Raw genomic sequence first — 26,251 nt, forward strand, 5'->3', positions numbered from 1 at the left:
GCAAAAGATAACAAAAATTTTAAAATATTCATTCACTTAAATATCCCATCTACAAGAAACCAACACCTGGTACTTCAAAGATTACATACCAACATAAGCTGAGGAATATGGATATCTTAAACCACTAAAGTTGGCACTCTGATATTTCTGATCCTGTAGATCCTGCCATTTTCCATCAGTTAAAACACTGCCATGACTATGCATGCTACAAAACATCAATTAAGTATATACTCACATTGGATGAAATTGGTCTCAGTGTACTGTTTCTGGAAGAAGCAGATAACTTATCTAGAAAAGTTCCACGTTCCTACTAGGTTAAACATTGCATCGGTTTACCCAAAAATACAGTTAAAAGATAATGTTGCAGGTGGCTTCCCCTTTCTACAAAGGTATCTTCAATTTATACCACAAATGAAAATAAGGGAGTTAGTATTACCAGATCTCATGAGGTTCCTGGAAAATCTAGTACAGATGGGACATCATCAGGTGCTGGGAAAAGTGGAAGTCTATCTCTAGATGCTTTAGCCAAAGCTAAGAAAGCTTTACAAATGCAGAAGGAATTGTCAGAAAAGCTGAAGAAGATACCATTGGTAAGAAGAATCTGCACTGTTAAGAAAGTTGTTTCTTTCCTCTTCTCTCATGTGGTCAATTTTATGTTTGCTTAGTAATATGTATTCCTTGGTAGACACTGAATGCTGCTTTTCATTTTTTTAGTTGAACAAAGGCACAAGTTCAGATGGTAGCTCAGTCTCTGGATTGAAAGACAGAGAGAAAGTGCCATCCTCTGGTACTGGAATAATGCAGGGAACATGATCAACAACTGCAAATGCTTTATCATCTGGTGCAATGCCTAGTTCATCAAACTTACAAGCTGCCGCAACAGCTTCTGTGAAGCCACCTGCAAGTGGGGTGCCTACTATTCCTGGCCTTACTAATATACCCAACATTGAAGCTGTTAAACGTGCTCAAGAGCTCGCTGCTAAGATGGGCTTTCGTCAGGACCCTTAAATTTTTGGGTAAATAGGTGAAATGTTTAAGCTCTCCCTGTTTTGCTTATGTAGTTTTTTGGGCTTTGGAGCCTTTGGATTTGGCACGCCTATCTCATAAAACAAAGACGAAGAAGAAGAGAGGAGATGGGGAATGAAGACGAAGAAAAAGAGAGGAGATGGGGAATGAAGACGAAGAAGAAGAGGGAAGTTTGTTTAGAATTTTTTTTTTTTAAAAAGTATGGACGGCCGTCCCCAAAGATTTTTTTTTTTATTTTCATATTTTGGTTAAAGACGGGCGTCCCTTATTTACGGATGCCCGTCCAAAATGAAGAGATGGCCGTCTATAACGGATGAACGGCCGTCCCTAATGTTTATAAAAAAAATTTATTGTATTTTATTTATGGACAAACGTCCTTTAAATGGGGACGCCTGTCCATCGTATATGGACCCCCGTCCATATAGTATGGACGGGGGTCCATGTGAGTGAACGGCCGTCCATATTTGATGGACGGCCGTTCACTAAAAATATATTTATAGAAAAATCAGGTGTTTAGACTGTTGGTGTGAGTCAGGGGTACACATAGACCGGTACACATTCTTGGTGCAAAATTTTCGGTGTCCGTAGCTTTGTTGTTGTATATATTGCTTCTAATAAAGTAAAAAAAAAAATGAAAAATTGACATCAAGTTGAAAATTTTATGGAAAAGGTTCAATTTTTATGTAAAATATTTGAGTTCTCGGTTAGCTTCCGTAGATGGATGCCATCCATTATTTTATTTTTTAAATTTTATGGATGGTTGTCCGTATGATTTGGACACCGTCCATGTAAATGACTCCCGTCTAAATAATATAGACCCAATCCATTGTTGTTTTTGTGGACATCCGTCCATTTGTAATGAACGATCGTCCATCAAATATGTATGAACTTCCATAATTATTAGACGGTCGTTTATTCACGGAAAGCGTGTATTGTATCCAACGTAGTTAGGTCTGACTGGATGCCATGTACGTCGATACAAAACTTTGGTATAAATTATCGGTGTCCATAGCATTATTGATTTTACCATTAGAATTTTAGAAATAAAATTTTAACTAAATGCACCAAAAAAAATTGATATATTGCATACAAAAATCGTTAGAATATATTTTTAATTTAGAAATATTTACATTATCTTTAAAATTATGAAGATAAATGAATTAAAAATATTTTTTTAAATATTTAATAATGATGGTTTACATGGATGTGAATTGCTGAAAGGGTTTAAGTTTAACAAAGACAATTAAAAGTTAAAATTTTAAATAGCCCCTCTAAATTCGATTAGTTTAAGAGACCCAAAAGATAACCAGAACTTTCTTTATAGTACCCGTATTCTAACAACTCCATCCAAGCAAATACTAATGTACCCACCGGCCACCACCTGCAGTCATAAAGTCTCTGCAAATTCCACACTTTTTCACTCTAGTGCTTCGAAATTCGAAGATTTTTCGATTTTCTTCCTCAAAACAGGTAAAATTTTATGCATTATTGTTTCTTTTGAGTAGTTTTCTTGGCATTTTTGTTTATGAACCCTTTCATCTATACTATTGAATTGTTTATTTCTGTTTGTTATCTTCAATGTTTTAGGGTTTAGAAGCCTTTGAAGGTGGTAAGGATTGGACCCTTTGATTAATTTTCTTTATGGAACTCTGGTTATGTGCTTAAGAGATTATTGGAATTTGTTTTGTAAATTTATGTATTATTTTCATTCTTTCATTGCGTTTGATGATTCTGACTTCTGAGTATACCCATGTTTTTGTTTTTGGGAAAGAAATGAAATTATAAATGTTGAATAAATAATCTTTTTGGTTTCGTATGATGAAAACTTGATAATGTACCAATCAACACAACTCAATAGGCAATATTAACAACCACCAATACGAATAACTAAGCAAACCATACAAGTTATCCACGAATGAGACACAAAAATTAAATCAAGAATCAAGACTAGTAGAGCACTGTACTGGTATTGATCACTTGGAATGTGAGCTTAAACGGAGCTTGTTTGATCATCTAATGATAAAGTTGATTATCAAAGCCCTAAGGCCTGGTTCTTTATCTTTGGCTACTGTCTTTTTCTCTCCACTTTCTTTGTTCTTTTTCTTCACGTGTATTATACAACACTCCCTCGCTTCCTTTTTTATTTGATCTTTTATTTTGGTGTGAGCCTTTAACATATGTGGTGGCCTGCTAAGTTCCCCTTCCGCCTCTTGTGGTGAGCTCCATCATACACAATCTGCTTGTACTTTCAGGTTTTTCTTGGGCAATGGCTTTGTATCATATCTGGCTCTTTCTTAGTTGTATTAATCTTCTCAACCTGCCATATCTTTATCTCTGGCACAGCACTGATCCAATGATATCAAATCAATGTGCTTGGATTTTGAATTAAAAATATGCTGTCACAATACACAGCACGTTTTCCTGTTTCAAGCCCAATTCCCAAGGGATTTTTCTTATCCATTGCCTGTCTTTGCTAGCTTCATTCACCACAATATATGGTAGACTGATGCAAACCTCAATCTCCAACAGTTCACAACTCCAATAAATCACAATCCAATGATCTCAACACAGAATTCAGATAATGAAATTAGAAAATAAGTATTTGTATTAATTCACTCACAGTGATACAATATCAGTAATGCAAAAGAAACAGACTAAAGAACGTAATAACAGGTAAAGTTGCTAACAATTCGAGGAGTTAGCGGCCTCCCTCAGAGTTCCCTTTTTAACAAAATATGTATATCCCCTTTTTGAGCAGTCCTGCCCTATTTATATACACGTGAGCTTTTCCCAAGGTAACCAACCCCACAAGACACGTGTACTTATTCCTAACTAATTACCCTGGCCTCTGGTCACACTCTTCTCATGCCTTCTAGTCATGCTCTTCTCCCTTCTCCTCTGTCTCTGATAGCTTTTAGTAAGAGGTGGCCTATCATAGACAAAGCAACACACTTTTGTAGCTTAAATTTCCATGAACCCCTGCCAAGGTCATCCAATACCCTAGAGTAGATAGACTCAATATCGGCAGCTACAATTGCATCTTTTTAACTCTGAGATATCTAACGATCCTTTTAATTGCTAGCCGATGGTTTTTAAGATTAGAGAAAAGCTTTTGAAAAATCCTACGCCATGAGATGTATGGCCTTGAATTTACCATGATATATGTTGAATTACTGATTATTGATATATAAGGAACTCTACTTATTTATTCTTTTTCTTTCTCACCTGTAGGATATTGTTGTTTGCTAAGCCTGAAATGGTTCAATAGGGGATAACAACAAACTGATTATGCATTACTCATGTTGAATAATTTGTTGGGATGATTAATTGGGGTGATGTGATGAAAGTACAATTATACTTCATATTGCCTTCCTATTGAAGTATCCGTGAATTCTGGCTTTTCATTATATCATTTATATGTGTGCTTATTTGCTTCTGGGGTTGGTTTTTATTGTTGTCTTTTTAGTGATTTTGTTGCTCTTGGAATATCTCATTTATACCCTGGTGTTTTAAGCACCATCTGAGGTTGCCTGGGAAACAACTCTGGAGTATCTATCACATTTCACTTCATTGTTTGTGTATTTGTTCTTCTGTTAAAAAGAAAAAAGAATTTTAGTGTTCCTTATTATTCATGGTTAACATGCTACCTTTTTGGGAAAGTGCAATTTTAATTTTAATGTGTGATTGTGATTGTTTGATTCAGAAGTAGCAGAGCACTCGGCTTTCCTCTGTTTATAGATCTATGTGCACATGCAAAATTTGCCAATTCTGCTCTATGTTTACCAGTTCCAACTTTGAGTCATGGAGACTTGTTAGTTTATTCAAAATCTGAAACTCAGTAATGTTTTCTTTAATTGGATTTGAAAATAGGTCTCACTTTTCTCATGTTTTTACAGGGTTTATGGTGAACTTCTAAATGTTGGGGAGAAGCTTTGGGAGGAAACGTTACCATTACAAATGGGTACTCGATTGTACCAGCTTCTGGGGTTCAAATCAGATAATTGGTATGAAGTGAAGATATCATATCCAGCTTCTGTATGTGATTTTCTTTATGTATGTTTTGTTGCTCTTTGCTGCATTCTCAATTTGAGAACTTATTTCTGGTGTTCTGTATCTGCTTGCTTTTCATTGCAACTGAAGAAAGGCAACTTCAACTTGAGTTTGAATCAGAACAGAAGGTTATTGAATACTGAAAAGTTGATATTCAAGACTGATAGTCTTGATGTGCTCAATGTATATGACGAAGTTTGTGGATGCAATCTTGTATGTTTTATGAGATGATCTCAAAGTTTTGTCTTGTGCTCCGGGTGGAATATATGTTTTAGTGACTGTGGAGCCTGAGGGGACTGTTGCAATACCACTGCCACATGTACAAGAGAGGGTGTTTATCATTTTTAATATCGGTAATATTCAGTTAATTTATTCTATCATAAATTTGTGTTCCACTGTTGCATAAAAATTTGGTTAAGCTATCCGTATTTGCCCTTGACATATTTTAGAAATGGTGATCCGTCTCTCTCGTCATGTTCTGTGAAAGAAGTTCTAACACTTGGTATTTCTGTCATGATCCCATTTCAGCTTTTTATTCCATTATAATGATGCTGATTCTTTTATTTGCATCCTTAATGATGATTTCATAAGTAATCGTACACAATTCTACCAAAACTATAAGATCAATATGGCATGTCGAGGCTCCTAAAATGGTGAAAAAAAGTATTGCCACTCTGGACTAGCTTGTTATAATAGTTGAAAAGATCTAGGTTCCTTCATTCCAAATATGTTTTCAAGGAAAATTTTACTACGACTTTCACTGTAATTTATCAATAAAGAGACAAAAGTTATGTTTGTTTTCTCGGGCGATGTCCCTTCGATAACTCTTTCCCTTGCCATCTGACTGCGCTCCCTTTTACCTTCCTCCTGGATATAGCCTTTGTTTATCTTGTTTCTGTCACAGCACTTTGTGAAATGCTTTTGTTTTCCAATCTCCATTCATACTCTATGGTACCACGTAAATCACCATATCTTGAATTAATTAAATAGTTCTGTTCTTTTTGACAGTTAGCAATGAACTATTACTGGGCATCCCGTACAAAGCTTGTAGGTTGTTGTCTTCATGTTGATCAATTTGGTATCGGCGTTCATTTTTCCTCATTTTCTTCCGTACAATTTGCTGCTAAAAAATGAAAAATTGGTGCCGGTTGCTCGGTATATTTCCAAGGAATCTGATGGATACCTCCACTAGAACTCTTTACTTGCAACGCAACTTCCAAACAATTCACACAAGTACAGCAACACCAGATGCCACGTACATCAATATAAACCAGAACAATAACCAGACAAGGGAATGCAAATACGATTCTATTAAAAGTTAAGAATTTTGTTCAACAGGCCCGAATAACAACTGGAAACAAAAAGAAAAAGATAAGCTGGTCTTTGAAGGCCAGCACCTCCCAAGACAGACCAATACACAAATTTCAGAATGTTGTCCCTCTGCCCATCCTTCCCCTTTTATTCTAACACCCAAATCCCAATCCTAACTAACTACCTAGCCACCTGTCTTAATGCATTTTCTGCCTAGCCACTTGTCTCAATGTGTTTTCCCCCTTTGTCTTGTGCCTTTGCCTTGCGTGTGTACCACTTTGAAATGCAAGGTCCATCATTACCCTCCCCAAGAAGTGCCAACTTGTCCTCAAGGTGAAAAGATGGGAACTGATGGCAGATAGCTTCACAAGGTTCCCAAGTATTGTCACAAGTTGGCAGGTGTTTCCATTTGATCAAAACTTCATAGGTGCCATCAACCAACCGTCGTTTGAGTAGGGCCTGTTCGAGTTCCACCTGAAGCACCATATCACCATCCAAAAAGGGTGGAAGAGGAAGAGTTGGAACTAGATGTGAAGTGATCGATTTCAGTTGCAATACATGGAAAATGTTGTGATACGAGCAGTGTCTGGAAGTCTCAATCGATAGGCCACAGGACCAACTTTTCCTAACACCTCATAGGGACCATAAAACATGGGGCTGAGTTTTTCATTAGGCCTTCGTGCCAAGGATTTTAGACGATACGGTTGTAGTTTCAAGTAAACCAAGTCCCCTTCTTCAAATTGAACAGCCCTCTTCTTTCCATCCGCTTAGGCCTTCATGGATTCTTGAGCCTTAGACAGATTTAGTTTGAGTTCATCTAGGATATGGTTTCTCTCTATCATCTGGGTATCCACTGCCTTAACAATAGATGCATGTTCAGAATACCTAATAAGGGCTGGTGGGTTTTCGTCGTACAAGGCTTGGAATGGAGTCATACCTGAGGACTGATTGAAGGTCGTGTTGAACCAATATTCTGCCTAACTTAACCATTTGGGCCATTGTTTTGGCTGCTGTCCGGCAAAGCACCGTAGATATGTCTCAACACACCAATTGACTACTTCAGATTGGTCATCTGATTGGGGGTGGTAAGCTATGCTCATGTGAAGATTAGTACCGGATTGTTTAAACATTTCCCTCCAAAATGTACTCATGAATAGCCTGTCCCTGTCCAAAACAATTGTTCTCGAAAAACCATGGAATTTTACAATATGCTGGAGAAATAAATTGGTCACCTCAAGTGCTGTGTAAGGATGCTGAAGAGGAATAAAGTGGTTGTACTTTGTCAGTTGATCAACCACCACCGATATTGTATCAACCTGATGGGTTTTGGGAAGGCTGACGATGAAGTCCATCGAGATGTCTTCCCACACTTGTGTCAGTATGGGTAAGGGTTGTAATAGGCCAGTTGGTTGGAGGTTATCATATTTATTTTGTTGGCATATAGAGTAGTTGTGAACAAACACTTGGTTGTCCCTCTTCATGCCTTCCCAATATACAACTTGAGACAGTCGTTTGTAAGTGCGGAAGAACCTGGAATGACCCCCCATAGGGCTTGAGTGGAACTCTCGAAGAAGCAACTGAACTTGTGAACTTGATCGCGGTTAAACGAGTCGATCATAAAAAAATAACTGATGCCTTTGAGGATCCGTAATCAAATCCCGACTGTTTTGCTCAACTTCTCATCCTGACAGATGGATTCTTCCCACTCATCTCGATTGCCAAAATAGCAAGTATAGATTGCCTTGCATTCTACCTATTCTACTCTCCTGGATAAAGCATCAACCGCCTTGTTTTCCAGCCCGGGTTTGTATTGTATCTCAAAATCCATGCCTATAAGCTTGACTATCCACTTCTGTTGATCTTCCCCAAGTAATCTTTGATCATTCAAGTAGTGAAGGCTTCATTGGTTGGTTCTTATGACGAAATGCTATAACACCCATATTAAGGTATGTAATTTTACTTATGCCCTAATACCCTTAGTTGGATTTCTTTGAAGTTACCTTAGACAAATATGAAGAAAATTTCTTAAAACTTCATTAGGGGTAAAATGGTCTTTTCACTCATAATTAGTTGAAAAAGTGGGAAGTGAAATTAAGCAAAATAATGTGAAGAAGATAATAAAAATGAGGGTATTTTAGTAATTGACTATAGGACATAAATTGAATTTCATAGAAAGTGCAAGGGCAAAATGGGAATACATGTTTATATTATTTGATATGAGGCTTTATTTAAGGAAACCCTAACATACCTTCAGCCCTTGTTCACGCCAACTTTACCCCATTTTCTCTCAATTTTCTTCACTAAATTTCAAAGGAAAATCATAGGATTTGTCTTGGATTTTTGGAGATTTTCAATCCTAAAGCATCCTAAGGTAAGATTCTAGCAAAATGAGTGTAATTAAACTTTAAAGTTTTAAATTCTTATGGTTTTTATATGATCTAGGTCCAAGAGGAAGAGATTTAGAGCAAAAGGGAAGTGATCTCACATATTCAAGGTAAGTGAACCTAATTTGAACCTTGATTTGAGTAAGACTTGTGTTGAATGAATTTTTGCATGTTTGTATGTGATGGTATGAGAGAATTATTGGCTGCTTTTGATGTTTAATGATGTATAAATTCTAGCCATTAGAAGTAGTGTATGGTTATGTGATGATTTGGTGAAGTTGTGGACGATTTTTTGTTGAAATTTTTGGAGTGTAGAAAAGTGATGAAATCGGCCAGGTTTGATACCTAAGTTAGTGAGTTTTTGGCTCACAATTTGGTAGAATTAGAGAGTTATGGAAGTGTAGCCAACATTGTAGTTGCATGTGCATATGAAGTGTTTGATGAAAATCCAAAGAGAAAATGCATGCATGAGTTGGCTAAACCCTAATGAAGAAAGGGTTAGAGAAAGGCAAGAATTGAAGTAGGAAGATTATGTATGGGCTTAACCAAGTGTAAATGTTAGTATTCAAGGGTGCATATTGTTTTGCCAAAATTTAGAATATCACTTGGTCATGTTAGTTCCGTGAGAGAAATGACCCTTAGTGCTTGGTTCTAGTACTTGAACCTTTACTACTTCTTGAATAACACATGAAAATGTTAGAGAAGAATTGCAAGTTGAAGTGTTGTTTTGATATGGCAATTGTGATGGTAGAGAATGGTAGAATATGTCATGACATACTATTATGCCATAATGAATTTGCAAGTTTGTATATGTGAATTTGGAAAACATATTAAAGAATGGGCTTGATCATGCATATATTGTGCACATGATTATATATATAGCCTTGATTTAGTAAATGAGAATATGAAAGAATATGTTAGCAAAGAATGAGAAAGAAAGAAAAGAAAATTACTAGTAATTTTCTTTTAAGCTAATATGCAAATATGTATATTTTCTCATTTACTATAGAATGCAAATGTAGAATTTTCATAGCTTAGAAATTCATGTTGAAATGTGTATAGCATCTCTTTCTATTATCTTTCTACAGCATGCTATGATATAAGGTTTTTGTGATGGGGAACCTCGTGAGTGACAGAGATGCCCACATACACGCCGCCACGAGTGAGTGGCATCAACAGAGAGATACAGTATTTGTACAGTCCGTGAGTAGTGTATGTGGATGAGGTTGTACCCAATAGAGCATACCTACATGCACGTCGCAATGAGCGAGCGCCCACAACAGAGAGATACAGTACTTGTACAGCCTGTGAGTAGTGCATGTAGATGAGGACTGTACCCTCTCACATGGCCAGGGTTCCAAATCCATGCATCAACCTAGTCCGATTGGCAAACCAGAAAGAAGAAAGAAAAGAAAAAGAAACAGAGAAGAAAAGAAAGAGATACAGCATAAGAGACAGAAAATAGAAAAGAAAAGGAAGTTCTTTTCTCAGAAAAGTTTATTATTCTACATATGTATTATGCTACTTATGTGATTCAGTATTTCTTATGTGCTCGATGATGTATAGTTTTATTCATTATCTTTGCACGTTGGTAAGTAGCAAATCAGAGTATCAGAAAAGAATGCAGAATATTAGAAAAGAATGAAGAATATTATCAATGAATAAAGTGAGAAAAGGAAATCAGAACATGAGTAACGGAGAAAACACAATAGTGCAGTTTGGTTTACTTGCTGAGCAATTAGTGCTCACTCTGTTATTTTACTATTTTGTAGGTACTAGATGATTTACGACTAAGTGGGACATCAAAGAAGTGGAGGAGTTTGGCGGCACTGTTCAAGATTACCTTGTGTCACTAAAGTATATCAGTATTTTGTGTATATATTTATATGAATTAAAATTAGAATTTTCGGATTTTACATTATGTATATATGTTTATAAAAGTTATTTAGTGGATTTTATCTTATATTTCTCAAAGAATTACTAGTTATACAATATATTACAAATGCCGTCTAAGAAGGTAGTGTTTCCACTTTTGTGTTGCCAAAACAATTGCCATAAGCTCTCTTTCATAAACCGACTTCGCTTGAGACCGGGGTGAAAGTCCCTAACTAATAAATGCTAATGGTCACCTTTCTTGCATTAAGGCAACCCCAAGTCCCAAACTTGAAGCATTTGTTTCAATAATGAAGATCTTGGAGAAATCAGGCATAGCTAGGACAGGTACTGTTGTCATCACTTGCTTTAGTTCTTGGAAACTCGCTTGGGTAGATTCTGTCTAGATAAAAGAGTTCTTGCAAAACAGGTCAGTGAGTGCTTTTGCTCTTGTGCCATACCCCGATACAAACTTCCAATAGTAGCCGATGAGCCCCAGAAAACCTCAAAGGACCTGAAAGGACCTTAATGTCCTTTGGTACAGGCCAGGACAGAATTTAATCAATTTTGGCTGGATCAACAGAGATACTCATAAGAGATATGATATGACCCAAGTAATCCAAATGAGTTTGTGCAAACTTACATTTTTTTTGGTTCATCACAAGCTGATGTTGTTCCAGAATCTAAAAGGCGATATGCAAATGTATATCAAGATGTCCTCGAAGAAGACCGGTATGAATCGTCGAAGGTAGGGCTTCAAAATGTCATTCATCAGGGCCTAGAAAGTGGATGGCGAGTTAGATAAACCAAAAGGCATCACAAGAAATTTGTAATGGCCTTCATGTGTCCGGAACATCGTTTTGTATATGTCATTGTCCTTTACTCGGGTTTGGGGGTAACCAAATTTGAGGTCCAGCTTGGAAAAGATAGTAGCTCCACCTAATTCAGAGAACAACTCATCAACAGTGAGTATCAAACACTTGTCTGGAATAGTGATCTTGTTGAGTGCCCTGTAGTCGACATAAAAACACCACCCCCCATCTTTCTTCCTTACCAACAACACCAGGTTGGAGAAAGGACTCTTGCTTGGTCGTATAATTTCGGATACTAACATATCGTGCACAATCTGCTCAATCTCATTCTTCAAATAATATGGGTACCTATAGGGTTTAATGTTAGGGGGCTGACTTCTAGGCTGTAGTCTAATAGCATGATTGTGAATCCTAGCCGGGAGAAGTCTCGCAACAGGTTTGAATAGCTTCTCATGATGCTTCAAGAGTTCCATAACCCTTGTATTCACACTTGATTCTTCCTCAGCGAATTTCCCTTTAGCTCGTAATTGTATATGATCAAGTTCAATGTAGTAGCTAGGTCCCTCAAACTGAAGTGTTTTCAGCATTCTCTTTAACAAGACCATAGTTTTGCTTAAAGTTAGTTCCCCGTAGAGTGTCACTGGTCCACGTGCACAATGAAACTTCATAATCAACTTCTTCCAATTAGTCATGGATTCGCCATGTGTCTCTAGACAAGCCATGCCCAAATGACGTCGGTACTGCTCATCTTGAACGAAATTTTTTTTTTTGCATAATGTCAACACCCTGTAGCTTCAGTCGTACATCTCTACACTCCTCTTGACATTTCACATTGAATCCGTCCCCCACTCTCACTCCAAAAGCTTTGGTATGTAGCATTGGAATTTGTAGCTCATCAATCACTCCCTGGTTAATGAAGTTATGCGATGCACCACTATCCACCAAGACTAAAACTTCTCTACCCATAATCTCTCCTTTTAATTTCAAGGTCCTCGGTCCTATGATACCCACAACCAAACTCATCGCTAACTCTGCTTCCTTTGGAACCCCATCATTAGTCGTATCTTCCTCGGTAATTCCAACATCTTCTTGTACCTCACCATCTTCAACCAATAAGACATGGAACTGGCGTTCACTACATTTATGCCCTAGGGAGTACTCGCATCACACCGATAACACAATCCCTTATCCCTCTTCAATTGAATCTCAGCTTCCGTCAACTTCTTAAACAGAAACTCTCATCTAAAAGTGCTTGACTTGGAGTTTGTAGATGAGGTTGAGTTAGAGTTGGAGCTGGAATTAGAAAATATCTCGCATGGGTTTTTATGGGCTGTGGTGTTATATTGGTTGGACGCATTAATAAAATTGGTTTGGGCTTGATGAGTCTCTTCAGGCCTGGTTTGAGAAATGAAATTACGTGGGCTAGTGTTGGCATAGCTCCATTTATTCTGTCGGCCTAATTGAGAACGGGCCTCTTCAATCACTAAGTTCCTCTTCTCAATCCTTTAGGCCAAGAGGGTTACACTTGTTAAGGAATTAGGTTGCTGCAGTTTGACTTCTACCTTCACCTTCGGTTTTAACCTATTGAGGAAGGTTGCTATAAAGACATCCTCCCTCTCCCCAGTAGTTAATGTCGCCACCTCCTTAATTTTTCTCTGATATTCAATCACCGTTCCCTTTTGTCTTATGGCCATCAAGAGCTCTAGTGGGCTGACCTCTTAGGTCTTAGTAAATCGTTGTAATAGAGCCACCTTGATCGTCGGCCATGTCCTTACCTCTGCCCGAGACTCTGTCCACTGGTAACAGTAGAAAGCCTCCCCCTCTTGCATTGTGCTTTCGTGGACACCTTATGTTCATCCGGGATCTGGTTGATGGAGAAATACCTCTTTACACAAAAAACCCCACCCATAAGGATCTTCGTTGGAGATGATGGGTAGCTCCAACTTCCTACCACCCCAGTCACGGTGATCTCTCCCATCTCCGTCGTGGTTCCAATCCTCTCCATCTGGGTTTCCCCTTAAGGTTCCACCTAGGTTTCCCTAGTCCCTATGAGGATTGCCCTCTGTTCTACCCCTCTGTCACAACTTGAGTCTCTGGTAACATTCCTTCTACGCTCTTCTTCTTCTTCATCTTTCTTGCGCATCCAATTTTACATGTCCATCAAGATCTCCCTCATGGAATTCACTGTTTCAATCACCCTAGCTACATCCCTCTAAACAACTGCCATATCTTTTTTCACAGCCTCTACTCTATTCTCCATCCTAGTGTCAACCATAACCCAACTGATAACCTGGCTCTGATACCAAAAATGATGGATACCTTCACTGGAACTCCTTACTTGCAACGCAACTTCCAAACAATCCACACAACCACAGCAACACCAGACGGCACATACATCAATATAAACCGAAACAATAACCAGACAAGGGAATGCAAATACGATTCTATTAAAAGTTAAGAATTATGCTCAACAGACCCCAAATAACCAAATAACAACTAGAAACAAAAAGAAAAAGATAAGTTGGTCTTCGAGGACCAGCACCTCCCAGGACAGACCAATACACCAATTTCAGAATGTCGCCCCTCTACCCATTCTTCTTCTTTTATTCTGACACCCAAATCCCAATCCTAACTAACTACCTAGCCACTTGTCTCAATGCATTTTCCCCCTTTTGTCCCTTTGTCTCGTGCCTTTGCCTTGCGTGTGTACCACTTTGAAATCCAGGGTCCATCAGAATCTTAGAGACTTGATTTAGAATTTACCAATTAAGGTTGTTGCCAATGTTTTGGTTATGATGGATATTTTAGTTGGTTGTATAGATGCTTTTGCTGTCTCCTTGTTTTACTTCAAAAAAANCACTTGTCTCAATGCGTTTTCCCCCTTTTGCCCCTTTGTCTTGTGCCTTTGCCTTGCGTGTGTACCACTTTGAAATGCAGTGCCCATCAGAATCTTAGAGACTTGAATCAAGTCACTTGATTTAGAATTTACCAGTTAAGGTTGTTGCCAATGTTTTGGTTATAATGGATATTTTAGTTGGTTGTATAGATGTTTTTGTTGTCTCCTTGTTTTACTTTTAAATTAAAAAAAAAAAAAAAAAAAAACAATTTTTGAAACTTTTATGCATTTGAAAACCTTGTTCTTTCATAGTCTTCTAGCCCTAGGTCTTGAAAGGACAAAGTTGATTATGATTAACCTTTAGTACCATGATTTAAGAATCTATTAGGTTAACTTTACGTTTAATATTGTAGAGTTTGAAAGTAGAAAAACTAACGCAATTAATATTGCTAATAAAAAATAGTATCATAAAAAGATAAATTTTTAATTATTTTACGCCATAGGCCTAGAAAAACCGAGTGGTCGTAGTGCACAACTATTTTTTTTTTTTTTTTTTGTGATCAAGGATGTCCGAATTAGTTTTTGCGTACTTCAATAAATCCCTTGAAGCATTGATGTTGACAGCCGAATAAATCCTCTCAGTAGTCATCCCTATTAGCAACTCAGATAAATCGAACTCAAGATCTCTTGAATAATACATTTAAGAATCCTAGTTATCTGTTGGACCACTCAATAGTAGTTATGCACAACTAATGTTGCCTGGTCTCCAAATTATTTCCTATGTATTGTAAAATATCTATGGGCAGGAATTTGTATATCAATTTTATGTCAAAATTTTAAGTGAAAAAATCTTATCCCTGATATATGATTGACTTATAGTGTTAGAATCTTGATATGACTTTTATGTTAAATATTAGAAATTTATCTTAATATGATCATTAAATGTTAGAAATTTATCTTAATATTAATCTCTATCATAATATTTGTTGTAAAATTTGAGTATCTTAATTAAATAACATCTATTTATAATATCATTTTTTCCCGTTGAATGTTAAAAATTTATGGAAAATGTTTACTTCTATTTCTATATTTTTGTAAAAGTTAAAAGACATAACTCTCTAGTCTACAATGGATATGATATCAAAATCTTTATGAGAATTTTTGTAATTCTCTTATAATTAATAAACTATTTCGGTAGAACTTATACTTTTAAAAATTAATAAATATTTATTAAATTATTTTCAAACTTTTTATTTTAACAACAAAAATTTACCGAGTAAATTTTCTTTTATATGTATATCTTGATTGTTCGAAAAGTCTACTCCCACACATCACATCACATGATCTTCCCAAAAACGGCTCCTTGGACCTTTAAACTTTTGTCTTCGTCTTCACTTGAACCCCCGAAACCAGAACTTTCAAAACTTTCACACCACCCCCCATTTTCTCTCCCTCTCAAATGGATGATCCCAGCGTTGGAGGACTCATTCAACAAGCTGTTGCTGCACCGGGAGAACCCAGCACTGAACAGACCCAGCTTGAAACAAACCAGCAAGAGCCTCACGAGGGCATGTTCTTCGAATCCGAGCAAGAAGCCAAGTCATATTACGACGAGTACGCCAGGCGGGTCGGGTTCTTGACCCGGGTTTTGTCCTCGAGAAAGTCGGAGCGTGATGGGTCTGTCATATCTCGGGGACTTGGGTGTCGAGGAGCTTGTGGGAACCGGAGTAAAGGGCAGAGAGAGAGCTGTTTGGCTATGGTTTTGTTGAAGAAGGAGAAGCAAGGAAGATGGGTTGTGAGGAAGTTTGTAAGAGACCATAATCATCCTTTGGTGGCTCACTTGCCGAAGTGTAGGAGAAAACTTGTAAGCGTTTTTTTATTTTTTATTTAGTTATTTTTTTTTTAAATTAAATATTTTAGCTTTTTTTTTTCTTTTTTCCGGATTAGTTGTAATGGTGGGGGTTTTAGAAGGTGACCCTTTAGTTTAGTTTAGTTTGGTGTAGTTTAGTTTAGAGCTTGATGAGCATGCAGGGGAAGTGGAAGGTTTCTGTAGTTTACAACAAAAATGAGGTTTCTAACTGTTTAAACAGGAAATATATACTTCATTATCGTCTAAATAGAGTTAACTTCATGATTGAAAGTATTGATATTGTAGAAAATGTTAAAGTTAAGCTTGAATTGTGATGTTGAATGGGTAATAACATTCATTGTAAGATAGAATGGAAAGCTTTTAAAGGGGAATGTAAGATTTATCAAATGTTATGAAATTAGTAGGCAGTGTCAAAACTTAACACTGTCGTAGTGCTTAGGTTTGTTCTTCTATGTGGAAATTATATGGTTTCACAATTTAGTTTGGAAGTAGATTAATTAAAAAAGTATGCATTTGTGGATTTTATTCTTTTGAATTAGATTCTTAGAATGGGCATGGGGTTTTGATGTCAACAACCTTGGATCTTTAGCTTCAAAATATTTTCTTTAACTGTTTGGCACTTCTAGGATTAATCAAGTTAAAGTAATAGGGAATTATATTGTGCAGAATAAGGGATAAGCAAAGCTCTATTGTTTAGAGACAGGCAGTCCTTCGGCATTCTCCCAAGTGACGAAATGATGGTGTGGGTTCACTGGGGCTTAGGTCTAAATGTTGCTAATCAGAGGAGAAGATAGAGTTAAATGAAGAGGATACAAACGCCTGAGACTTGTAGTCAAATACCAAATTCATGTGATCTTTAATAGAGTTCTACATATAAAGTAGGGAAAAAGAAGCAGAGATATAAGATTTGGGAAACAAAATGGGATAAGCTCGTGACCAATAGCTACAAAAGCGAGAAAGAAAGGAAAAGGAGATAGTCAAGGGGTAAAACGCCTAAATTATTATTTTTTTATTTTGTAGAAACAGTCTTTATATGAACTTAACATAGGTTTATTTTGGAATCCCAATACTTAAAAGACTACAGAACTTTTACAATGTTCAGCAAGTTACTCCTCCATGAGGATCATGACGATTAATTGCATCTTTTCTTTTCCTTAGCTTTTTCTTTTTAATCATTCAACATTTCCAGATATTGACATATTTAATCATTTTCAAGTATGAACCCTGCTGGAATCTGGACCTGCCATTTTACTTGGGCTTTAACTTTATTCTAGTATGGTTTTGGTATTACGTGGTTTATCAAAAGTTACTTTCTTATGTTACCAACATTGGCCCTGCTATTATGCTTTCTTATACAATCTGGTTTTTATTTAATTTTTTCTAGGATGAGAAGGATAGGAAAATTCAGGAATTGACTGCAGAACTGCGGATTAAGAAAAGGTTAAGCACAGCATATAGAGAACAGTTAAATACATTCATGAAAGATGTTGAAGACCATAATGGACATCTATCGGCAAAAGTTCAATTAGTTTTTGACAACTTGAAGCAGCTTGAAGCTGAAAGGCAGGAACTGTTACACCGGAAATGACTTCCATATGCAGAGTATATCATCTTTTGCTTAGATTGTTAGGTATGCCTCTTAATTCACTTCGGTTGTTTATCTTTTGCTTTGGTGGTATTCTTTTTGGTAAATGGGAAGTGTTTTCGCTAGAGAAAAATATATGGGATCCTATGAACATACCCTTATAATCGAATGAATTTATCAGCTTTTACATACATTCAAGGAAGTAGTGATAGAATACATGCTATCTCAAAAATTGAGGTCATTCGATCAGTCAAAATTTCATTCAGTGGCTGATCTATCCCTAATTTTACCTTCACTGGATGACAAGGTCTGCTATTCAATATTTTATTGATACTGATGGACTTTAGAATTATTACCGGAAAAAGTTTTTTCTGGACATCCAAATATGCCTTTAACTCTTAAAGAAATTGATTTGAAGTAATGGTTATCTGGAGCTTGTTTCTGTTTATATATTTTGCCATTTAACTTATAGTGGGTTTCTTTCAGAAAATTTGAAGATTATTATCAGTTGTGCTTTTCATGATGGGAAAAAAGAACATGACATTCTTCTTGCCACAATCAATGATATTTTCAGTTTTGTTCTTTCACAAAATCATATTGAATCCAACTTGCGAAATTCCATGATGAATAGTCAAAAAAAATTTCTTAAACAAATCTAATGCATCTAGCAAATTGAATTTAATTTCGTGAAAATAATATTCATTCAGGGATATATTCTAACGCTATAGTGATCTTCTTTCTGCTGTAGGTATATATAATGAACCAGAAATGTAACTTTGTCCATAGAAGCAAAATAGCAAGCACTGACAGAGAGCTAGATAGCAGTTTGTATTACTACCGGTGAACATATCTAACTCATCTATAGAGTTGCTGTAAAGGAAATAATGCTGAAAACCGGCGCAACATTAAAGCTCATAGTTGCAATTTTAGATTCAAACTGGTTTCAGTAGGTACATCAGAGCAGGAATTGAAGTTTCACTGTAAATTTGAGGGAAAATCGTTCCTGTATGCGTTTTGTCTTTGTTACTTTTGTTCCTTTGATCACTCATCACTGGTAGTCTGTTTTACTAAAACGAATGTAGATTTTACAGGTATTTGTTACAATTTACTTGTATTTGTATAAACACTTCAATAAATCCCCTGTAATTATCAAATCTCTGTTAAATCATAATTTGATTATATGATTTTTTTTTTTTTTCTTTTTTTGGTATTTCCCCAAGAGATCGTGACAGAGAATCTTATATATAAATAACATTTTTATACAATATTTCTCATACAACATAACTTAAGAAAAGATGATTGACCGATTTTAAATTAAAACTAAATTTTCATTTAATTATTTTTTATCACATTATGTTGGATAAAAATGTTGTATGTGTAGTATTACTTATATGTGTGTGTGTGTCAAAATTTTTATCGTGCACATCAAAGTAAGCATTCGCCATTTAGACACTAACTTTACAAACCCTAAAATAAAAAATCATTTATCGACATTCATTTATTAATAATGTTTTATTTACAATTAAGTCATATAACCGGACAAAAATTTTACAAAATTTATGTAAAATGACTACTAAGTCATTTGTTTTTAACTTTGTTATATGACTCAATTATAAGCATAACATTAATCTTCGTATCCAATAATTTGAAGACATTCACACATTTTGTAAGCATGTCAAAGTTGTCAACCCATATTTCTTTTTCTACCACCCATGTCAAGAAAAAAAAAAGTAAGAAAAGTCATTTATATTTTGATTATTTGATTATTTATTCATTTAATTATCATTAACATTGTTTGTTTTGTTTTTAAACTATTTATACATGCAATAGTAAATTTTCCTAGTATTTTGTCTAATTAAGGACTTTTATTCTCAATTATTTTCAAGTTCTTAATATTTTTTTATCAAACTCATATANCTTTCTACAACCCATGTCAAGAAAAAAAAAAGTAAGAAAAGTCATTTATATTTTGATTATTTGATTATTTATTCATTTAATTATCATTAACATTGTTTGTTTTGTTTTTAAACTATTTATACATGCAATAGTAAATTTTCCTAGTATTTTGTCTAATTAAGGACTTTTATTCTCAATTATTTTCAAGTTCTTAATATTTTTTTATCAAACTCATATATTGATTATAAACAATGAAAATGATAGTTAAAATATTGATTTATTTATAATCTAGAAATCCCCAATTTCACCTAACTTGAAATCTAAGTAAAGTAATAAAGGCTTTCGTTTAGTTCACAATTGGGTGTTTTTGGGAAAAGTTTTTTGAAAAAAGCTAAAAAAAAATTGAATTTGCGGGTATTACGATGTAGGATTTATAAATTTAAAATATCCCCTATGTTTGTTTATTTACAAAACACCCCCTATAATAAAACATTAAAAATTAACAAAAACACCCCAATCAACCCTCAAATATGGACAGCCGGCCACCACCGGCGGAGGATGGTCGGAGTCGCCGTATCGACGCATGACCGGCTAGATCTTGCCGGTCGTACCCCGATATGGCCTTTTTCGGCCAGATCTACGGCCAGATCTGGCCGTATTTGCTTGTCAACGACGGCCAACAAACGGTCGTCATTGATGGTCAACGACAACCGTTTGTTGGCCGTCGTTACTGACTGTTACGGCCAAAGATCTGGCCGTCAACGACCAGATCTTTGGCCTTAGATCTGGCCGAAAAAGGCTAAATCAGCTCACTACTGGGTAGATTCAGCCGATAGTGTGCCATCCTAACAGATTCCGGCCATTTTTTGGCAGTGATGGGCAGAATCTGGTAAATGTGGATTACTAAGGTGTTTTTACAATTTTTAAAAAAATATTTAGAGGTATTTAATTAAATTATCAAATTTAAGGGGTTTAAAAAAAGTTGAATAATATTGGGAGTAATATTCCAAAAAATCAGAGTTTTTGGGTATTTTATTGTTTAACTTTTTTGGGAATACTAAAAGTAGTATTCTCAAAACTGAAACAAAGGAAGCCAAAATTGTTAAAGGATTTTTGTACAAAATGATATTTTATATTCAACATTTTATTAATTTCCTGTTACATTATTTTATATAAAAATCTTATATGGTGAATCTTGCAATCACAAAAAAGAAAAATATTTTATTATTTACTGTCCAATAATCTCTAACTTACTTAACAGTAATTTGAAATTGGATTACCGTCCACCTCTATCATCTTTGAAAGGGGAAAAAAAAAAAAAAATCACTGTAAGAGGATTAGGACCCTTCATGCATATAGCTAAATATTATAAATAATATAGTGTTATTACGTTCTAATTACATTTTTTAAAAGTTCTAATTACATTAATCCGTTGAAGTAAAATATAATAACAAAAATTCTTTTAAGTTTATTACGTTTGACAGACGCTAGAGAGTTTTTCCTGGTTTGAGTAAACGTAAACCTTGGGTTTAAAGAATAATCACAATTAATAAATGTAATAAAAGTTTGAATAATTCTTGAGGATAGCGCCAAAGCTCCTAAAAAGGAGCGCTCAGCTAAAACCGCCAGGCAAAATCCCAATTCCCTCTAATAACTAACCGCCACCTACACCCGCCCTTTCTTTTTCCTGCTTTCTTTCTTTCATTGTTCCTTCTGTTTTCAGAAAAAAAAAAAAAAAAAAAAAACTCTTAGAAAAATGATTTTACAATCACTTTGAATTTTGACCACCTCCATCAAACCCATAAATAGTTAAAATCAAAGTAAGTCCTCTATCGTTTCATTCATCTTTCTAGTTCAATTTTTTTTTTTAATTATTATTTGTTGTTTTTATTATTACTAACTGTTTAACTAGGTTGGCTGTTTGTTTCCCGAGAAATTTGTAGAATATCAGAGTAAATGAAAATAAAAATTTCTGTTCAATTAAGTCAGTTACAGTATTTGTGTGAAGCTTATCTAATTCACCATCATGTTGCCTTAGTTTAATTCAAGTTTCATTTTCTATTTGTTTCCTCTGTTTTCTCGGCGGCCAAAAAGAATATCCGGTTAGTTATATTTTGAGTTATATGTGTTTGTTATTTATTATTGTTCGGCTTTAGAAGAAGAAATGGAAATTGTTAGTTATTTCTAGTTGTTTGTTAGTGTTTATTTTTAGGCGAGGATGGTGCTTTAGTGTGAGGTGTTGTGAAAGTAGTGAATTGTTGTTGAATTTATGAAAATTAAATCAAAATGATTGAACTTTTGAAGTCTAAAGATGAAAAGAGAGAATTTTAATGTTCTTTTAGTTTATTTAATTCTCAACATGGTTGGAAATTCTTTACTAAGTTGAGAACATGGTGTTGTATCAGTCTGATTACTCTTTGAATGGTATTTCAGCCATTTCATTTAGGCGATTAAGTTTGATTTTGGGTGTTTGATCAAATAACTGTGTTGTCCGTATTGCATTAGAGTCTTGGTGGGATTGATATTGACAAGGTTGTAAGTTGTAACCTTGGGTATTTTTCACTTAGAGTAACTTTGTGGAAGAGTTGAATTCTTGTTCTGGCTTTATATTGTAAGCTTCATGTATTTAGTTAGGAAATGAATGTAAAAATTGCTATCAATTTCTTGTGGGGGTTTAACATGTATATGATATGGTATGCTTTCTGGCGGTATAAGCATATGCACTTGCAACAATGTTGGTGTGTGCATTTTTATGCTTAATGTGAGGACTATGCCAGTTTAGGCGTTTAGCCTTTTTTAGTTTGTTCTATGGTGATGTTAACTCTCATTTTGTTGCTTTTCAGTGGATTTGGAAACCGCTGTAGAAGACAAAACCATCATAACAGAAAGTCTTACTGGAGGTGAGTCTGGTGTTTGTGAAGTTGACACAAACCAGGAACCATACGAGGGTATGATGTTTGAGTCAGAAGAAGCTGCCAAAGCATTCTATGATGAATATGCTAGACGAGTAGGATTTTTGACACGAATTGTTTCATCACGTAAGTCTGAGCGTGATGGGTCAATCATCTCTCGTCGACTTGCATGTAATAAAGAAGGATTTAATGTCAACCGTCAAAAGTCAGGGCGGGTTCGTATACGAAAGCGAGAAAGCATACGTGAAGGTTGCAAGGCAATGATATTGGTGAAGAGAGAGAAGCCAGGGCGGTGGGTTGTAACCAAATTTGTGAGGGAGCATAATCATACTTTAGTAGTTTCTTCCGAAAATGGTCGACCAGCTCCTGTAAGTGGCTGCCAAATTGGTTACAGCGTTAAGTTTGTTTGTCTATTGATCTCTGCAATTGGTTCTGTTATTCACAGGATTTGCACATCCAGAAATTTAGATGGTCACTCTAATACTCCTAAAAGATGTACAAAATCAGAACTTTTCTCTTTGGGTTCCCTTTCTTTCTTCTTCAGTGGCCTTCCAATTTTCTGAAAATTTAGAAAACATGAGTGGTCAAGAACCCTCAGTGATTATTGTGAGCTCTTTCAAGTTCCAACAAACTTTTCACATAGAATACTTTTTTAGGAATTTGGTGTTTTCTTTACCTCTTAGATTGTTCAAGAAAGAAAATAACCAGGGTCATGGCTAGAGATTATTGGAAGTAAATCACCAGGGGAATTTAGTGTTTTCTCTACCTCTAGCCAGGCTGAAAATTAAAAAAATCATGATGGGCATTTTATCGTAAACCACATGGGGTTATAATTGTTTTTTGTAGCCATGGCTAGCCCTCTACTAGTTCCGCCACTGCAACGAACATCCAATCTTGAATAAGCTAGAGATTTTTCAAAAAGATGTAGAGAGTGATAACACCATTTCAGTTGGGTCTAGCAAAAGTCCAAGGATATATGAGAGGAATATTTCATATAAAGAGACTGCATATAGGATTTTAATATAATAATGTCATAGTTGATAAGCTAAATTCAACATATTTTAGTGGAAGAGGATGATCCAATGGTTGAGTTGCTAATTACTACTAGAGGTGATCAAAACTTAAGCTTCTGTATCCCCATCAGAAATTACTTCAGGTTCTGGTAATGCAATTAATGGGAATGAGGTGCTTAAAGAGATGAAAAACTTTAATAAACATAAAAAGGAAGAATGAGAAACATAAAAAACTGAAATATATTGGATGAATTGTTTGTAGCAGCAAGTTATCTTGCTGAAGCCTTCTGAGTTAATATTTTGCTTATAGCAAGGTTGTGGGTACTTTTTTTTTTTTTTTTGCTCAGTGAAAGAAACCATACAAACCATAATTGTGATAGACTGGTTAGTGATCTGCAGAGACAGAAAGTTGAACTAGCTTGGATTGTATGATCTGTTCCTGGATTATATTATTTTTTTCAATTGAGTACCTTGATATGGGATATTTCAAGCTTACTGCCGAAGAAATTTTTCTCATGATCACTTGCAGATTGGTTTACTCCTGAATATTGATTGATGAAAAGTTGTTAGGAAGCTGTCTAGAATAATCATAAATTATGTTCTTTGTAACAATTAAACAAATAAAAGATGGCCTATGGTCATGATTTTGAAAGTACGAAAAGCTAGTGTATGGTTTCATAGGTTTGATCATTTAGTTTTTTTAAGGGGAAGTGAAGCTGAAACTATGTGCTTGTTCACATAATTTGGATTCTGCAATTGGCTGACCTCAATCTGATGGCCTTCCAATGATACGCTTGTAGTTGGCTTGTAATGAGTATATTTCCCCAGATAACCTCATTGATTCTATAAAGTACTCCAACTCAACTGGGAGAATAATCTCCATGGTTGATAAAGCATCCTTCCATCAACTTCATGCTTGAATGCTACTTGAGTGTGATGTAGATAATTACCATTTTACCACTAGAGAGAGTAGTTTACCTTAGTAAAAACCATTTTGTTTATTCACCTTATTCCGAGAAGAACCTATTAGCACATGAATTGAAAAAATATGCTATATTAACTTCTCAAGTATTTTTAAAATTGTATAATGTTTTTGACTGTTTCAGTGTTTGCCATATCTGCACTTTCCCAATGTCCTCAAGAACTATTTAAATTATGTAACCTCGTGAATTGGGGTTTCTTATGCATTTAAGATTTCTTGAAGCAAACTGGGTTATGTGCTGATGAATAGTTTTCAGCATAACCAAAATAGTGCTAAATTTTTATTATAAATTTCCTATTGAAGGCAAAAGCATTGTTATTTATCTTTCATATCTTTACCAAGGTGATTACAGGGGATTCCTTTAAATTAGGATAATATCAAAAAATATATGTATTCATTAAGGGGTAACAAAATATCTGAAATTGCTGCATATGAGCTTCTGTGAAGATGGTTGGACATTACTCTCAGACTTAAACCAGATGAGCCATTCTCTACTAATGGTGATAATTTTCAGTTGGAAACCTATATGAAATTTATATTGAATTTTGAGAAGTTCATTATGTCCGCAAAAACACTTCAGGCAGTATCTGAAGCAACTGATGGTTGTGGTGTTGTGGTCAAACTTTTACTGAAGTTGTTTGGGAAAAGATTTTGCCTGTGTATTGTTTAAATCCATTGGGAGACTGACGCCGATGCATTTTTCAATTATGTTGATTTATCAACATTTATCCTTCTTAGAATCTAGCCACCATTACTATGATTTCGTAAAAGAAATAGTTTTTTCCATTGTGTAAGCTTATACAATTGTATTTATATTTTAGATTGACTTGTCAAGAAGTGTTCTTTCTATATATATCTATTGGCTTACATATTGTGTTGTCTTGCCAAAATGAAGGCAAAATATTTTACCGTTTCCTACATCTATCCTTGTGAATTTTCAGATATCTAAATCATCAATGTATTATGATTTAGGATGAGAAAGACAGGAGAATCCGAGAGCTATCTTCCGAGTTGCATCGTGCAAATCAACAGTTAGCTGCGTGTCGAGAGCAGTTGCGAATGTTCATGTCATATATTGAGGAGCATACCAAGTGCCTATCGAAAACAGTCGAAGGGGCTGTTCATGACATAAAAGAGGTTGAATCTCATGAACCTAATCTCCATGGTTAACCTCTGGCATTTCCAGTGAATATTTAAGAAACTTTGTACTCTTGTAAATAGGTAAAGGGGTCAACTAAATTATTTAACCCTATAATATATCTCATTCCAGATTTTGAATACTCCCTAGAGAACCATGTTCATCTTCTACATGTATACTTTGTAGAGTGTATAATTTGAAATATCTAACCAGTATGATACTTGACAATATAGTTATTCTTTGCTGTAGACGCATGGGATCTATGTATTTAAGAAAAATTATTTGGTAGAATCATTCTGTTAGCGATATGAGTTTTTTCTCCGTATTAAACTTTCAACTAACACCTTAAGAATTCTTGAAAATTATGATGGGGTCAAATTTCGTAGTGTTTGCAAAGGGGTGTAATCGACCAGAGCCGAGTATTGGGAAGCTCAAGCTTGCTTGGCTTGAACAGTTGGAGCTCCAGCTCGAGCTCTATTAAGCTTCAAATGTTGAGCTCAACAGAAATATGAGGGCTTGGACTCGGCTCGATTACCTGTGCAGATTGAGCTCGAGCCAAGCCCG

General features: G+C 35.4%; 3 protein-coding genes across 3 annotated transcripts; all 3 read left to right on the plus strand.

Annotated features, from left to right (window-relative positions):
* Positions 1 to 240: 240 nt before the first annotated feature.
* LOC116129138 (protein RDM16-like) lies at positions 241 to 1,164 on the plus strand. Its single transcript, XM_031414895.1, has 3 exons — positions 241 to 257; positions 368 to 590; positions 715 to 1,164. Exons 1-3 carry the CDS (start codon positions 241 to 243, stop codon positions 811 to 813), a joined length of 339 nt encoding a protein of 112 aa, XP_031270755.1. The 3' UTR covers positions 814 to 1,164.
* A 14,446-nt stretch (positions 1,165 to 15,610) lies between these two features.
* On the plus strand, positions 15,611 to 18,834 carry LOC116129174 (protein FAR1-RELATED SEQUENCE 5-like). The gene is made up of 3 exons (XM_031414923.1): positions 15,611 to 16,155; positions 17,546 to 17,791; positions 18,495 to 18,834. Exons 1-2 carry the CDS (start codon positions 15,751 to 15,753, stop codon positions 17,747 to 17,749), a joined length of 609 nt encoding a protein of 202 aa, XP_031270783.1. The 5' UTR covers positions 15,611 to 15,750; the 3' UTR covers positions 17,750 to 17,791; positions 18,495 to 18,834.
* A 2,413-nt stretch (positions 18,835 to 21,247) lies between these two features.
* Positions 21,248 to 25,876, plus strand: LOC116129133 (protein FAR1-RELATED SEQUENCE 5-like). The gene is made up of 3 exons (XM_031414890.1): positions 21,248 to 21,462; positions 22,486 to 22,922; positions 25,522 to 25,876. Coding segments are annotated over exons 1-3 (636 nt in total). The 5' UTR covers positions 21,248 to 21,461; the 3' UTR covers positions 25,720 to 25,876.
* Positions 25,877 to 26,251: the final 375 nt, after the last annotated feature.

Source organism: Pistacia vera, unplaced genomic scaffold (genome assembly GCF_008641045.1).
Source record: "Pistacia vera cultivar Batoury unplaced genomic scaffold, PisVer_v2 Contig208, whole genome shotgun sequence".
Classification (NCBI taxonomy): domain Eukaryota; kingdom Viridiplantae; phylum Streptophyta; class Magnoliopsida; order Sapindales; family Anacardiaceae; genus Pistacia; species Pistacia vera.

Coding starts and splice junctions, on each gene's coding strand:
- LOC116129138 (XM_031414895.1), top strand. Junction 591..714: donor AGCTGAAGAAGATACCATTG/GTAAGAAGAATC, acceptor TCATTTTTTTAG/TTGAACAAAGGCACAAGTTC.
- LOC116129174 (XM_031414923.1), top strand. CDS start 15,751: ATGGATGATCCCAGCGTTGGAGGACTCATTCAACAAGCTGTTGCTGCA. Junction 16,156..17,545: donor CGAAGTGTAGGAGAAAACTT/GTAAGCGTTTTT, acceptor AATTTTTTCTAG/GATGAGAAGGATAGGAAAAT.
- LOC116129133 (XM_031414890.1), top strand. Junction 22,923..25,521: donor AAAATGGTCGACCAGCTCCT/GTAAGTGGCTGC, acceptor ATTATGATTTAG/GATGAGAAAGACAGGAGAAT.